Below are 16798 nucleotides of genomic sequence, written 5' to 3' on the forward strand. Positions count from 1 at the left end.
AACCAGTGGGTTTGCTGGTACATGTTTAACAACCAGCCCTCCAGAAGAAAAAGGAAGCTCTGATTTCTATTACTTGCTGATTTCCTTGGTATAAATACTCCCATATGGCCAATTTCAAGTTACCAATGTGCTATCTCTAAACATGGAATTGGGAAGAGATCTTAACAGTCACTCTTCATGAAGCAGTATGAGCTAGCTCCAGCATACCATGCATGGAACTACGCTGGACAGTGTGTGATGCTAAGTGCACATATTTTCTGATGTCCACCTTGTGTAGTCCAGTTTAAAATTACAAAAAAAAAAAAACCCACCTGGGGCTCAGTTTACTGTCTATTTCCTTCCACATGTATTATAGGTATTACACTGGTATAATGAAAAAAAAAAGCCATATATTTTTGCCTAATGTTTACAGGTGGGTTTTATTAGTAATCAGAGTACCTGCCATAGATGCCATACAGCATCTAGACTAAATTAAGTAACACAACTCCCCAGAACAGGAGAGCTGTGCTGTGATATTTTCTGCATCTCTCAATATTTCATTTTATTTATTTATTTATTTATTTATTTATTTATTTATTTATTTTTTAACGTTTATTCATTTTTGAGACAGAGAGAGACAGAGCATGAATGGGGGAAGGTCAGAGAGAGAGGGAGACACAGAATCTGAAACAGGCTCCAGGCTCTGAGCTGTCAGCACAGAGCCCGACGCGGGGCTCGAACTCACGGACCGCGAGATCATGACCTGAGCCGAAGTCGGATGCCCAACTGACTGAGCCACCCAGGCGCCCCTCAATATTTCATTTTAATAAGGAGTTTCTACTTTCAAAATCATAGACCAACTTTTTTTTTTTTTTAATGTTTATTTATTTTTGAGAGACAGAAAGACAGAGCATGAGCTGGGGAGGGTCAGAGAGAGGGAGACACAGAATCTAAAGCAAGGTCCAGGCTCTAAGCTGTCAGCACAGATCCTGACACAGGGCTTGAACCCACAAACTGTGAGATCATGACCTGAGACAAAGTCAGCCACTAAATTGACCAAGCCACCCAGGCGCCTCAATCACAGACCAACTTAAGTAAATACATGCAACTTGTATAAAACCATTAAAAATGGAGACAAGTTGGGAATGCAAGCTGGTGCAGCCACTCTGGAAAACAGTATGGAGGTTCCTCAAAAAACTAAAAACAGAACTACCCTACGACCCAGCAATTACACTACTAGGTATTTATTCAAGGGATACAGGTGTGCTGTTTCAAAGGGACACATGCACCCCACTGTTTATAGCAGCACTATCAACAACAGCCAAAGTATGGAAAGAGCCCAAATGTCCATCGATGGATGAATGGATAAAGAAGATGTGGTGTAAATATACAATGGAGTATCACTCGGCAATCAAAAAGAATGAAATCTTGCCATTTGCAACTACTGGAGGGAGGGATGGAACTGGAGGGTGTTATGCTAAGCGTAATTAGTCAGAGAAAGACAAATATCATATGACTTCACTCATATGAGGACTTTAAGAGACAAAACAGATGAACATAAGGGAAGGGAAACAAAAATAATATAAAAACAGGGAGGGGGACAAAACATAAGAGACTCTTAAATATGGATTTACTGGAGGGTTGTGGAACAAACAGAGTTACTGGAGGGTTGTGGGAGGGGGGATGGGCTAAATGGGTAAGGGGCACTAAGGAATGTACTCCTGAAATCATTGTTGCACTATATGCTAATTAATTTGGATGTAAATTTAAAAAGAAATTAAAAAAAAAGAAATAATGGATGAATTCAAAAGCATAAAAAAAAATGGGGACAAGTGATTGACAAAAACAAAACTCAATAGCATTTAATTATTTCTTTGGTATCTTCACTAGCTTTCTTTATGAGTAAACAGAAATAAAAGTTTTTTACTAAACAGAAATAAAAGTTTTTCACCAGAACAAAATAAATGGCACAGTGGTTTGCCATGTATTCTACCTTTAGAGTAGAGTCAAGAAAGGAATAAAGGGGTTAGAATCTCCCTGAACAAAGCTTTGTCTAGAAACAAAGATAAACAAGTTTTGTAACAGCTATTAACTCTTTTTAGCCAAACAGGAAATAGAGTAACGTGATACTCTGGTAAATATTGACCCAAAGTTTTACTTTAAATCAGGTGATGCTTTCCACTGCTACCTCAATTCTAGTGACGTTAAATTCCTTATGATGGGGATAAAGCCAGTAGGGAACAAATAACACAGTCCTTCCTTGAACAAAGGTCAAAAAGAGAAATAGAAACGTTAAGATAAGGATAAACCCATAAGCCCCACAACGCATGCTAACTTTTCCATTTCAGGCTAGCCACTGTCCCATCTGCCTAAGAGTTTTCTGGGGTGGGAGCAGGGGAAGGAACTGTCTTCAATTTGTGATACTCAGATGACTGGGTGGTGGTAAAATCAAAGAATCACAATACTAGAAGATAAATAACTAATGAAAGATATGAGCAGAGGTTAGGAACAAAGCAGGGAAACTTAGATTGTTAGAACTGCTAGAAAAAAGAAGACTTAGTTGTTCCATGGGTTATATAGTGTGTTACATGTCCCATATGTGTTGCTGCCTGGAAAACTGCACTTCATATTACAGAGACTACAGGATAGATGTGGAAAAGCTTCACATGAAAAGGAGCATCCTACTATTCTGGTTTAATGTAAGGATAATTCATGAGCACTAACACATTTTAGAACAATTAAGAAGAGAAAGACATAAAGACCACTAACATGTATCATGCAGCAAATAAAAGCATGGGCTGCACAGAAGACAGATTCAAAAGGAATACAAATTAAGTAATTTATAGAAATTTATTCTTCTCGTGTAGTGTCATTCCACGTGTCATGTCACCAAAAAAGATAACCAACCTAGATTACCAATCCACTACAGAAAAATAATGAACTGACCAAGTGATGAAACAGGTAAGTAATATACCCATTTATTAAAGTCACATTTTCGGGGTGCCTGGGTAGCTTAGTTGGTTAAGCAACCAACTCTTGATTTCAGCTCAGGTCATGATCTCACAAATCTGTGAGATCAAACCCTATATTAGGCTCTGCACTGAGAGCGTGCAGTCCACTTAGGACTCTCCCTCTCTCTCTGCCCCTCCCCCACTCGTGTGCACTCTCTCTCTCAAAATAAACTTTAAAAAGTCATACTTTCCCTGAATAAATCCAGACATCCTTTCAATGACATACGAAGCCTAATGTCCTAATTATAGGTTTTATGATGCCTAACTACATTTTTTTCTCAATAAATACAAAAGGAAACCATAATTCATTGCAGTAAGGAAGGATATTAGAAAAATGGGAGGAAAAGAAAGAACTCTGATGTGTTTAAGTATTTCTTATACAGGATACCTACAATAAAGGCAATATGAAGAGGACTGAACTGGCTGGGATCTATGCACTCTCACAAATTAAAAAAAAAAAAAAGACAGAGCCAACTAAAATTGGTCAGCTTCTTTGAAAATAAATAGGAAAGAATAATTCAAATTATTAAAAACAGAATCTTTAAGTTATCCTTCACAAGAGATTAGATAAATATGATTTGAGCTGAAAGAATGACAAGCAACCAAGAGAATACTTGTTTCTAACAGACATTTTCAATTTAAAAAACAAAACAAAACAACAACAACAAAACTAAAAGCCCTCTTTTAAGAGTTTAAACCAATGTCTGTGCTGATGAGCTTAGCTTGGTGACTTGAGAATGAGGACAGGGTTTCAATCTCAATCTTCTCAGTTGTCCTGCCAGAGATTGTTCTTCTAAGCCCAGCCAGTTTGACAGATGTAAGCCACTGGCTCCAAGGGATATAAGCCAGACATTGGTGATCAGTGCAAATCCTGAAGGTCACTGGAAAAATTAAATGTGTGTCCTACTACCATTAACACACAGAAAACCATATAAACACATTCCACTTTTCTTAGAAGCCATTTTTCAATCACTAATACCTGTGAGGCTTAAAAAATATTTTCAGAGGAAAAGAATTTAGTGATTACAATTTAAATGCTAACATTCACTATCATTCATTATTTGTTCTTCATTTCATTCAAGTGTCACTTTATCAGAGAATTCTTTGCCATTCTCTGACTCCTTGCCTTGCTTATTTTTCTCCTTAGCATTTTCCACTAACTTGATGTTGTATTAAATATTTACTCCCTTATTGCCTACCTCTCCCAACTGGAATGTGAACTGCCTGAGAGAGCAAAGACTTAGCCTGCTGTATGTTCCTGGTATATCTCCAGGGCCTGGCATACAACTAACTGCTAAATAAACTATTTCATATTTTAAGGGAGTTTATATCTTTTTTTCTTTTTTATATTTGCGGGGGTTTTTTTGAGGTGGGGGAAGGGCAGAGACAGAAGGAGAGTGAAAATCTTAAGCAGGCTCCACACCCAGCTAAGAACCTGAGGCATAAAGCCCAATGTGGGGCTCGAACTCAAACACCATGAAATCATGACCTGAGCCAAAATCAAGAGGTGGACACTTAACTGACTGAGCCACCTAGGCAGCCCAATCCATGGTTATATTTAATAGAACACTAAAAAATAGGGCACTGGGTGGCTCAGTCGGTTAAGCATCTGACTCTTGATTCTGACTCAGGTATGATCTCAAGGTCATGAGATGGGGCTCCACACCGTGCTTCACACTGACAGTGCAGAACCTGCTTGGGATTCTCTCTCTCTTTCTCTCTCAAAAATAAACAAACTTAAAAAAGAAAATAGCAGATCGTTTGTAAGCCAGGAATACACGTTAGTGAACCAGAATGTGTTCATTTTTTATAGGCAGAATCCTATATACCAAAAGAATTTCTAGACTTTTGACATGGCTTTTCCAAGTTTGGAAGGTGTTCTGCATCTTTATTATTCATCTCTATGGGATCATTCAGTGTATGGACACTTAGAGAACATAGGGAAATGGGACAGGCTATTCAACTCAATCTCAGTAATAAAACTAAAATTATCAAAACCAACAAGTCTTTTTTTTTTTAATTTTTTAAATGTTTATTCATATTTGAGAGACAGAGAGAGACAGAGCGTGAGTAGGGGAGGGGCAGAGAGAGAGGGAGACAGAGAATATGAAGAAGGCTCCAGGCTCTGATCTGTCAGCACAGAGCCTGACGCAAGGCTCGAACCCTCAAACCGTGAGATCATGACCTGAGCCAAAGTTGGATACTCAACCGACTGAACCACCCAGGCACCCCCCAACAAGCCTTTCTTGATCAGACTATCAGATATGAATATCTGGGAAAGGAAATGGAATTAACTATTCACTTATAAATTAAAGCTTTAATGATGCTAGTTTATTTTTCAATACCAATTAATTCAGAGAAATAAACTAGAATTTGATGGATAACGTATAGACTATATCCATAATCTCCCAGGGTCTCCCTTTGCTAAATTTAAAAATTACTGAATTAGATAATCTGTTAGGTAAAAGGTCAGACACAACAGGAAGACTGCATGTAAAGGAAAGTCATGAATAGTCAACGTAATCACCTGAAGAATTCCCAAACCTCAACTCTTTAGCCCCATGGACCACAGTACTGTTACATCTTCCTTAGGTGTATATGTTTTATTTGAGGTCAGGTACAACAGAAAATCTATCTATAATCATATTGAAAATCTATGACAAGACCAGATCTGCATCTAACTGCATCTCAGCTCATAGCTTTTTCTACCATATTTTGACGTCATTGTTCTCAGAAATATGAAGAAGCAATTTTGATTTTTATACCCTGAATCAAACTTGGCCAACCCCAGTGTGAAATGACAAAAGTAGGTGACAAAAAATCAGGAGTCCTGAGATTTGATCCTGATTCAATAATCATAATTTTAGCCAAAATCATGCTGTTAATTTGGTTGATATTTTATTTTAAATGAACTTACATTTTTAAAAAAATTAAATAACTTTATCCTTGCCCTAAATACCTGTGAAATTAGATGTTCAATGCAATATTGATTTTCTAATTTGTATAAAAATCCATAAATGATGATGTGTGCCCATTCACTTACCATTAAGTGATACATAAACTGCACTTTGCGAAGCATAAAAGATGAATTTTTAGACCCTTCATAGCTCTACAACTCTAACATGCTAACTCAATTTCACAGTTTTGATATCACAAGAGCTAGGGTTTAAAATTATCATCTCATCAATTTCATAAGCAAAGTAATGGCACTCCCCACCAGTGTCCACAATATCTTTTCCTCTATTGTCACAAAGTTGGCTATTTCCCTAATAGCAGGATTTTCTTACTTTTACTTCAGGGTTTTTCCTCTAGATACAAAAATCCTTTGGATTACTGCATTACAAACTGGAGTTAATCAAAACTGTAACAGCGCAAATCACTCAACAAAAGGAATAGATGTGTGTTTCTTACTTTCATGAGGATCCAACAACCAAAATGGATTTGTTTCTGCTGATTCTAACCAGTCAACCCTCTTTCCCCAACACTTCCCCTCCCCACTCTTCAATCTTCATTTTCCATGGTCTGTAGACCTCTCATAGGAGGCTCCTCTCATAGGAGCCTACCTATGAGAATTGAGTTATGTTGAAGAAACACGACACAAATATATAGAAGTGTTACCAGCTGGTGAATACTATTTTGGTAAAAATAATTTTACTTCTATCACTTTACTTCTGATACCTGAACCAGCCAGATGCCATCTTTTGTGTCTTCTACAAGCTCATAGAAGTGCATTTCACCACTGAAATTGGTACTAGAAACAGATTCAGATGCTTCTTCTTCCTTGAGTGCAGAATAGAGCTCACCTTCCATCAAGTCACCTGAAGAAAGAAAAAAGTAACAGCGGTAAGATTTCAAAAATCCTACCTTCCCAACTTCAATGATTAATTCCATTACACAGTGTTAAAAATCATGTCATAGGACTTCCATTTCCCTCTATAGAAGAGTAGAACCTGAATACACCCATTTAAAATTCAGTCAGCCAGTATGTCATAAGAACCTAGTACGTGTCAGACAAAAGTGAACAGACAAAAATCCATCTTCTCATGGAACTTACATGCTAGTGAGGTCATCACATAATTTATTAGGAAATTACTTAATTTCCTGGTAAGCCCCAAAAGCCATCACAGTATTATTTAGTTTTGTGTGTGACATGCCCAGGCTTCAAATAATTTTTAAACAGTATGATTTACATACTTCAGACTTGTAAGATTTAGAAATGGGCTTACAGAATTTGCCATCACCACCTGCTTAAAATAGCAATAGGGCCTGTAAGACTTGAAGGTTAGATACAAAAGATTACCTGTAAGAAAAAACTCCATACTCAAACTTTCAGTGTAAGTTGAGAGCATATATGATCAAGTAAAAAGGAAAACACTAATGTCAAATTATTCTAATTTTGTCTTAAATGCGAAAACAAGCACTGTATCATGATAGCAGCAAAATCATTTACAACGAATACTTAAATTGTAAAGTTAAACTGCTATACCAAGACTTCTCTGCTATAAAAGGTGTGATCTGAGTCATATTTTTGTAGGCTGTGTGCATTCTTTAAATGATATGTGCATTCTTTGTACACTCAAAGTGACAAGTATTTTTAGGCCCAAAGGAAGCAACACAAATAAAAGTCAAAAGAAAAACGTGTTATTAAATTTTTTAGCATGAGAAGTGATTTGGCTGTGGCAGTGAAGATACTTCTCATTTCTGAACCTAGAGAATTCATTTATTAGGGATCTACTTTACTCCATTTCCCATTCCCCGCCCCCACGGTAGAAGTAAGTTACCATAAACCAGTCAGTAAACGAGAGGCAAGAAAAAAAAACCCGATTTTATGTTTTCTCTACAAAAAAGTATCACGTTTACATGCAAATATTACACCTTTATATCACTACCCCAGTACTGAAATACAAATTTGATAACCCTTAACCTGGAAATATGTGAGTGCTCAACTCCTCTGGAGTTAGTATTCTTGTCTATCACACTACACGGCTATACAGTACTAAATAAGGGGACAAAATGCCTTGTTAAAGACACAGCAGATCTACTTGAAACAACAAAAAAGATAACCATCAGTTTCAACTGCTTCCTCCAGCAACCCAGAATGCTTTTCTCTAGTTACAGTACATTCCCCTTCCAGGACGTTTACCTAAACAAAGATATATTTTCTTCAGGGGTGAAAAAAAATTAACTATATATCTTACTTAATCCTTCCCCAAACCTACAGTTACGGCCAACGCATTTTTCTTTAAAACGTTAAACAAATGTTCACTTAGTACTACTTCAATTCTATGTCTCAGAGCATTTACAGTGATGCAGCAGCGTCTGTGACTTCTACAAGAGAAAAGTTTACATCCAAGACATAAGGATTTTTTTTAAAAAACCCTGACAGTAATACAAACAGGGTAGGAATTCACAAAAAATAAACTCACTTCATTTTCACCAAACTTAAAGTATGAAAAGCCAATACTGTACAGTTCACCCTTTCTCGATATTTATCCTCATGATTTAAAAATTAAATCTTAGCCCTAAATGCCTCTTTGATAGTAAGTATTCCAATGATATTTTTCCCTCCTGTTATTATGCTATTATTGTTATTTATTATTATCGTGACAAACACTGCTATCTACAGACAGCGTTTTGGGGTTTTCCTTCTCTTATATCCTTAGGAATTTCGACTGACAAATAATGTTTTCCAGTTTGTCTGCAACCGGCTGACATTCCCTAATTTTAAGAAAATGGTTTCTTACTAAACATTGCTAAGAAGCTGCACTTAAATCTGTTATTTAAAAAAAAAAAAAAAAAACAGCTTAAAAAGACACAGCAACACCCCCCCAAATAATTCCAGGCCCCTTCTCAAAACTGGGATTTACTTTTTTTTTTTTTTCCCGCAGAAAGCCTGGACAGCTCTCGAAGTTGTCTGCGTAACCCACCCAGGTAATGCCCCATTCTGAGGGAACCACTAGGCACGAGGAAGTACAAGTCGCCCCTCCACCGGGTGGAGGGGGACCCCACGGGAGCCCGATACTCGCCTGACTTTTCCACCAGCTCCCGGACATCCTTCTTCTCGGGCAGCCCCGAGTACCCCAGCCCCCGGCACTCCAGAATGGTCTTCAGCTTCTTGAAGCTCAGCGCCACCGGATCCACCAGCTGGGTGGCAAAGATGCCAGTTTCATACCACACAATGGCCTCAAAAAACCTGGCCAGGACGAACAGGACCAGAAAATAGAGGAGTAGGAAAAACAGCTTCAGCCACATCTTTCCCTGCGTCTTCTCTCTTCTCAGAGAGCTCAGGAGACGAAAAAGAGGGGCGCGGAGCGGGGGAGTGTGTGCTCACGCCCGCCGGGGCGCGGGCACTATCCCAGCGTGGTCCGGCCTCGCCGCCCTCACTGTCGCGCCATTGCCGGCCCGGGGGCAGGGGGTTCGGCTATTTGTGCGGGGTTGAGGAAGAGACGGGGAGGGGCAGAGGCGCAGAGCCTCGCGCGGGGCCTTCCCGTCGAGAGGCGAGAGACATAAAGGGGGGGGGGGGGAAACACTAAAAAAACCCCATCAGTCAAACACCGAAAGGAGCGGGGCGCGGGTGGGCCCTCGGGGAACAAAACGAGGGACGTGTCCCCCGGCGGGGGGCTCTGACCGAGGTGGCGGGGTCGGTCTTCCAGCACCGTAATCTCAAGGGGGAAGGAGGAGGCCCCCCAAATCATTCAGATCCACAAAGGAAGGCTGGGCGGGAGGCCGGGGCCGGAGGGGCGGCGGGCCGGGGAGGCGGTTGGGGCCGGCGGGCGGCGGCCGGGCTCCCGCGGCGGCTGGTCAGGAGGGCGCGGCGCTCGGCTCCGCCAGGCCCCGGGCCCAGCTCGGGGAGGAGCGGCCCGCCGCCAGGCCCCAGGCCCCGCCGGCCGCCCAGGCTCCGCGAGAGGCGCGGCGGGCACGGCGGCGGCGGCTCCAGATTCGCTCGGGCCGGCGGGCGGCGCCTTTCAGGCGGGCGGGCACCGCGGCCCGGCCCGGGAGGGGGCGTCGCGGTCTCTGCAGAGATAAATGGGGCGCGCGGGCCGACGGTCCTGGAGGAGAAAGGCAAAAACAGGCCCCGACGGCTCCCTGAGCAGCTCTGGGGCGGCTTCCTGGCCACGCAGCGCCCGCCCCGCTCAGATGGGCGGCGCGGGTCTCGGCCGCCGTCCCTGACGCCCCCGCCACCTCGCGAGGCCGCGGCACTCGCCTCGGGAGCAGAGGATCAGCTGGGGCCGCGGCCCGAGCCGAGACATAACAACTGACGTCGGCGGCGGGGCGGGGCCTCGGGCGGCGGGGCGGGGCCTCGGGCGGGGCCACGATGAAGCGCTGGCCATGCCAGCGTTGGGGCAAAGTGGGTGTGGGGGGGAGGGGGCGGTCACACCTGGGGGCTGGAAAGCATTTCGGGGCCGCAGCTTTAGCCCCCGTAACTTACCTCTCTGGTGTCTTCTCCGCTCTCTTTCATTTTGCCCTGCAGATGTTTAGTAAATGATTTTGGCTAAGGGTTGGACTTTGGACTGTCACTTTGTGTATTTTTTGTACAAATAGGACAGTTAATGATCCTCTTAAAATCAGTAAAACCAGATGACTACGTTTATGCAAGGTCCTGGTGAATTGGGAAACTTTGGGCACTGTTGATTTGAGGTGGTAGAAGGTGAAACCCAGAAAACAATGATTTTCCGTTTCTAAGGAGAGAATGTAGTTTGCGCACCACGTGTATTAGAGGAGGTTTGGCAGAAACAGGGAGTTAGAACGAGGCCCACTTGTCCCGCCTGTTGCAATTTTCCCTCTCCCTCTTCAATGTTAGGGGTGTTAAAAGCCAGGTATTGAGGCGGGTATTGGGTTCCCAGGACAAAGGTTGCTGAGTGTTAATATGTCCCTGTGCAAAGTTTACAAGTCTTTTCTTTTGTTACCCTCCCTGAGTGTGGCCACTGCTAGCAAGATGAATGTATATAAAGTGAGTAATGTGGGTGACTATGCATTATCAGTTTCTGTATTTAACCTCCGTGGAGCATACTCTTTATGTCAAACTCTGTGTCAGTCTTGAGGGAGAAAAGGGTTGCATGGTTAAACCAACAAGGCTGGCTTCTACCAACTCCCTTGATTAGGAAGGGCAAGACCCAGGAATTACAAGAGAACCCTTAGCCATTGTGCAAAGCTGTCAAGTGTCCTGAACTGGGGAGGGGGGGGGGGGCGGGGGGGGCGGGGGGAGGGGAGGGTATGTTTTAGAAAGAATAGAGGTGTGATCCTCAATCATGAAGCAAAGGAGGAATGGAAAGCAAAGAATGGATGGTGAGAACATAGCCAGAATGGCACCCCTTTAGAATAAAGCGCATACACTAAATTCTATTCCTGAAATTATTATTACACTGTATGTTAACTAACTTGGATTTAAATTTTAAAAATACAAAAGGTAAATAAAATAAAATAAAATAAAATAAAATAAAATAAAATAAAGCACACAAATGAATTTCAGTGGCCAACTAGTGAAGGAGGACTTATGAGGGAGTGGGCCCAGGGAGTAGGGAGAAAGAATCAGAGGAGGAGGTGTAGGAATGTACAACCAGCTCTTGGCTTCTGCTCCTTGTGTTAGCGAGCTTCAATGTGGCTTTGTTTCCATGGCTGGCAGATCAATGCGGGAGACTGTATTAAACAGTTCATTCTAACAAGCTTGTTTTGGGAATTTGGGGATCCTTAGGCATGTCAAGGTGACCTTTTATGGGGTGATAATGCTGTCCAAAACTTGACATATAAGGTGAACCTTCATCTCAAAGGACTGTACTTGCTAGTAAAGAGAGACTCCAAATCAAATAACATAAAAGAGGGACAAGTGGGGAAAGTTGGGCTGTTAGCTGAGGATGAAACCAGCCAGGCCAGAGTTTCAAACTGGAAAAATACTAGTGTGTGGGAGGGACTTCAAAGAAGGAACTAAAGACCTCTTTTGGCATTTCTTGTTTGTTTCAACTGCTTCTCATCTCAGCTCCTTTGCCTGTTCCCTCCTGGTTAAACTCTTAGAAAAGATGACAGCACTGATCAAAGAACACACAGAGTTGGGATACAGTGGTACAGGCATTTGCATCTGTTACTGATAGGAGGTACAACCTTTCAGGAGGGCATTTACAATATCAGTTAGAAGGCTCCCTGAAATACATGCTCTCTTACCTAGTAATCTCACTTCAGGGAAGTTATCCTGAGGAAACAATTGGACATGTGCACAGAGATGTGTGTGCAGAGTTTTGTTGTTGCTGTAGAAAAAGAATAGAATAAAAAATAGAAATAATAGAAAAAACAATTATTATTAATCATTAATAATAGAAAAAAAGAGAAAGAATGAGCGTATAGTAATCTAAGTGGTGAACTAGGAGGTAGCTACTAAAAACCGTATTAGACAACTGGTTACAGACATGAAACTGTGTCTGAAAGAGAGCGTTTGGGGGAGAAAAGCAGGTTACTGAGAAGTTTGCATCATATGATCCTATTTTTTGTGTTAGTGTTAGAAAAAGGCAGAGATATATAAACTAAAATGTAAACCATGTTCATTTTTAGGAAATGGGATTTAGATAATTGAAATGTTTTTATTTTGTGTTTTATCTCTATTTGATTATTTTTCTGAAATAATCATGCATTGTTTTTGTCATTTTAAGATATGTTCTAAAAACTTCACCGTTAGGACTGCTTCCTTGGTCTGAAGGTTTGCAGCAGGGATTTATCCACTCCAAGGGAGGTGTGGGAGGTCCTTCCCTGAGGGTGATTTCAGCTTCCACTATGCCTAACTGGGTGGACTAATTACGATTTCTGTTCAGAAACCAGTCTGACAAAAGGATGTTTGAATTATTCATTGGTTTTCATCATCTGTTTCTCTAACAGCCAGGCTGTTAACCTGAGTTCTTGATTTTACATATCAGATTCTGTTTATTGGTGGGATGACTTAATATCCTTATTACTTGATATTGTGGCAAGAGCATAGGAACCATCATTCGTGGGCCTGGTCCAGTGTGGCCTCGTATTCTCTGGTCGTATCACCTTGTTAGAAAGTCACACGATCTGTCTAAATCTCATTTTTGTCATCTATAAAATGGGAGAGTATGTTTACCCCATGAAGCAGTTGTAAGGATTAAATGAGGCAGTGAATGTAAAAAGTGCTTTGAAAGAGACATATTACTTGTATGTATGTATGCATGCATGTATTTTGTATGTATGTATTTTGTATTCATTCCTTTAAGCAATATTTATGAGCAAGTCACTGAGTTTACTACTGAGAAATGTACATGGATGAAGTCAAACAAGACCTTGCTGTCAGGTTATTTGAAATCTAGTAGGGATACTTTCCAAAATTGAATATTTTTTAAAAGTTAAAAAAAAAATGTAGGCCTCTTGTAGACTTAATAGTACAAACACAAGAAAAATAAAGATAGGAGTTATCTAAAGCAATATAAAGTACAGACTATTCAGAAGTACAAATGAAAAGATACGAAAGAAATAGAAGCTAGGTCCTGCCTTTAAGGGTTTCAATTCGTTATATTTAATCATTTTTTCTTTTATAACTTCCATTTATTTTTAAAAAAAATTTTATTTGAGCATAGGTGACACACAATGTTACATTAGTTTGCGGTAGTCAACATAGTAATTCAACGTCTCTATATGTTATGTTATGCTCACCATAAGTGTAGCTATCATCGGTCACCATACAACACTATTATAATATCACTGACTATATTCCCCCTACTGTGCCTTTTATTCTCATGACTTCATTTGATAACTGAAAGCCTGCTTGTATTTAATTTTAAATGAATAATTAATTTTAGAGAAAAGAAAATGAAAGTCTTTGGCTCAGCTGGATGGACTATGGTTATTTTATTTAGGATCCAAAGAGTTCTCTTTTTATTTTATTTTTTATCAAAGCATTACCTAAATATAGTTTAAAAAGTCAAGTACCAACAACAAAAAATCAAATAACACTTTAAGATTTCATCCAAATTGGAACAATTTTGAGAGTGAAAGGGGAAAAGCTAATAAAATTATGCCTGACTAACAAGGATAAACTGGGACTATGCCAGACAAACTATGAAAAACAGATCCTCTGCCCATCCCTACCCACTCCAAGAAAACCATCATTTCTCAGAGAAAAACTATCTTCAAATTCTTTGAAGCATTTTTCTCATGTTTGTCTTTGTATTTCCAAATTAGAGTTTTCTACTGCTTTTCTTGATCTTTTCATTTTATACATTATCTATTGATTTCTTGCCACAGAAAATGAAGAATGATCTCTTTTATACCCTCTACTCACTCACCATTTCCCTCCCTCATTCCCAAAGTGATTATATTATATATTCATTTCTATATTAATGTGACCATATAAATCTTGTTGATGGCTGAACCACATCATTTATATTTCCTTGTGCAATTGTTCATTTTCCCTGGAGTTAATAATTAACTCAGATTTGGGGTTGTTCTGTCTTCTATAGCCCTGTCCACTTATTCATCTCCAAATTCTCTGTCTGAACTGTAAAACTATTCAAATGGTTAACGTATCAATTCCGTATTTTGTTGGAAATCTATCCTGGCTCTCCTGCTCCAGGCTCGACTGGCTCTTCTCCAGATCATTATGCAGCTGTCATCCCAGGGCTACCCTTTGCTCCTATGTTGGATTCTAGTTTCTTGATCCCATGGTGCATGTTTGTTCTTTCACTTCCTTGTTTGCATAGAACACATCTCATCCTGAAGTGACAGGATTAAAAAAGCGGACACCGAGGTAAACTTTGGAGACCTTACACATCTAAAATTCCTTTACTCTCTCCTCATTCTTTTCTTTTTTTCAAATTTAAAGAAGACTTGCAAGAACAGTACCAAAACCCCCTTTGTACCCTTCACCAATTCAATGATTCATGTTTTTACCATATTTACTTTACATGTCTTTTCTCTATACTGTAATGCATTTTTTTTTTTTCTTGAACCATTTAAGAATTAGTTGTAGTTACCCTGTTTAAATGATAGTTTGGTCAAATACAGAATTCTAAATTGGAAATCCCTTCCCCTCAGAATTTTGAAGGCATCGATCCATTACCTTCTGGCTTCTGTTGTGACTTATTTGTTCTCTCTGTAAGCTCTCAATTCTTCTTTTCCTCCTTGGTATTCTGAACTTTTATGATGATGTGCCTGAGGGCAAGATTCCTTTCCTCATTGTGTTGAGTGCCCAGTGGGCCTTTTTAATATGGCAGCTCATGACCTTTGGTTCTAGAAGATTCTTTGATAATTTCCCAGTCCATTTCTCACTTTTCTGGAACTCCTGTTAATGAGATGTTGAATCTCCTAAATTGATCCTGTAATTTATTCTCTTCTTTCTCCAGTTTTCGTCTTTTGGACTTTTGTTCTACTTTTTTTTCAATTTCGTTTGTCATCCCTTCTGCTGAATTCTTAATTTTGTCTATCTTATTTTTAATTTTCAAAAGCTCTTTATTGTCACAGGGATATGCCTTTTCTGTAACACTCTGTTCTTTTTGTTTTATGCATGCAATACATTCACATAGCTCTCTGAAAATATTATTTAATAGTAGTTTTCCCCCTAAGTTTTCTTTTGCTCTAAGAGGCCTTAGACCTGAGTTCACTTTCAATTTGTTTATTTTGGACTTGGTCTTTCATGTTAGAGGCTGTCTTTAATTACTTGATGATTCCTGGCTCTCTCCTTGTTCATAGTTTCATAAATGTGAGGTACTGAAAAGTTCTCTGAGAGTTAGTGGGGCTCACTGCAGGATAAATGGTCAGGACCCAGACATTTTACTAGGAAGATCTAGAAGTTTTTCTCCTCGGCTGTTTGCTTTCTTCAGAAAGGAATCCTGCCTGGAAAGTTCAAGTACAGTTATCAGCATCCTGAGACTGAGTGGGAGAAGGAGGCTGGGAATATCAAGTCTCAATCATTAGAGCTCCTCATCTGCCTTACATAACCATGCCAGGAATTTCTAAGTCCAGAACCAATCTCTTAATTTCAGAGGACAAACCCCCCATCTTCCTCTGGGATCAGAAAGGGGCAAGTGCCTGGCCGCACAGGGTCAAACTGTACCTCATGAAACTTTTAGCAAATCCTCCAGTTTTTAGTCCCACCCACCACCTTGGGCTTCCAAAGTGTCAGTCTTCCAATTTCTGAACCTTTCCTGGATTCTGTGACACCAATTGTTTCACGTAGTAGAAATAGTGCCACAGGTCCCCCGCTCTGACCAGCAGTCTAGACAGAGCACAGCTTTTGGCCTTTCTTGCAATTAGGTTGGGTAAATGATGGACTTGTGACCAGTGGGAGGCAAGTAGTGATGTGCACCCCTTTCAAGCGTGGCCCTCATAAACAGCTTCCAGCCCTCTCCAGATTAGGTAGTTAGGGAGAAAGGTGGACCCAGAGAACAGCCCGGACACCTTTGCACCATAGCAGGCCCTGGGCACCCTCAGATTTGCTCTTGTCTGTATTTTTTGTCTCTCTGTCTCTCTGTCTCTCTGTCTCTCTGTCTCTCTCTCTCTCTTTTTTTTTTTTTTTTGTCAATACATCTCTAAGTCCAAGATGCGATCAGTTCCACTGAGCCAGAGCAGCAAGAGTGGGGCTTGCAGAAATCTCAGAATGGTAGACAGGGAGCATAGGAAAAGGGATGTCAGCACTTACTGCCTTGCCTTTCTAGTGAGGACAGGAAGTGTGGCTGATGAAAAGGAAATAACCCTATTTTTCTTCACTTTGATTTTTAATCCCATTATGAAGAACACATTTTGGTTAAAAAAAAGTGGGGGGGGGGGGGTAAAAATGGCTAGCAATGGTTTAAAGAAAAAGTCTAGAAATC

The 16798-nt window shown here is 40.4% G+C and overlaps 1 protein-coding gene across 2 annotated transcripts in view; it reads right to left on the bottom strand.

Annotated features, from left to right (window-relative positions):
* Positions 1-10218, bottom strand: part of LOC125161835 (E3 ubiquitin-protein ligase RNF103) — a 110996-nt gene extending 100778 nt beyond the window's left edge. Inside the window, exons 1-2 of one of the 2 annotated variants that reach the window (XM_047852012.1) lie at positions 9017-10205; positions 6669-6808 (exon numbers count right to left, since the gene is read on the bottom strand). In XM_047852012.1, the coding sequence (XP_047707968.1) occupies positions 6669-6808; positions 9017-9242 (366 nt within the window). In that variant the 5' untranslated portion in view covers positions 9243-10205. Of the gene's footprint in view, positions 1-6668; positions 6809-9016 lie in introns of both variants that reach the window. The other variant, XM_047852010.1, reaches the window with a different exon arrangement.
* Between the last annotated feature and the right edge of the window lie 6580 nt (positions 10219-16798).

This window comes from Prionailurus viverrinus, chromosome A3 (genome assembly GCF_022837055.1).
Source record: "Prionailurus viverrinus isolate Anna chromosome A3, UM_Priviv_1.0, whole genome shotgun sequence".
Taxonomy (NCBI): Eukaryota; Metazoa; Chordata; class Mammalia; order Carnivora; family Felidae; genus Prionailurus; species Prionailurus viverrinus.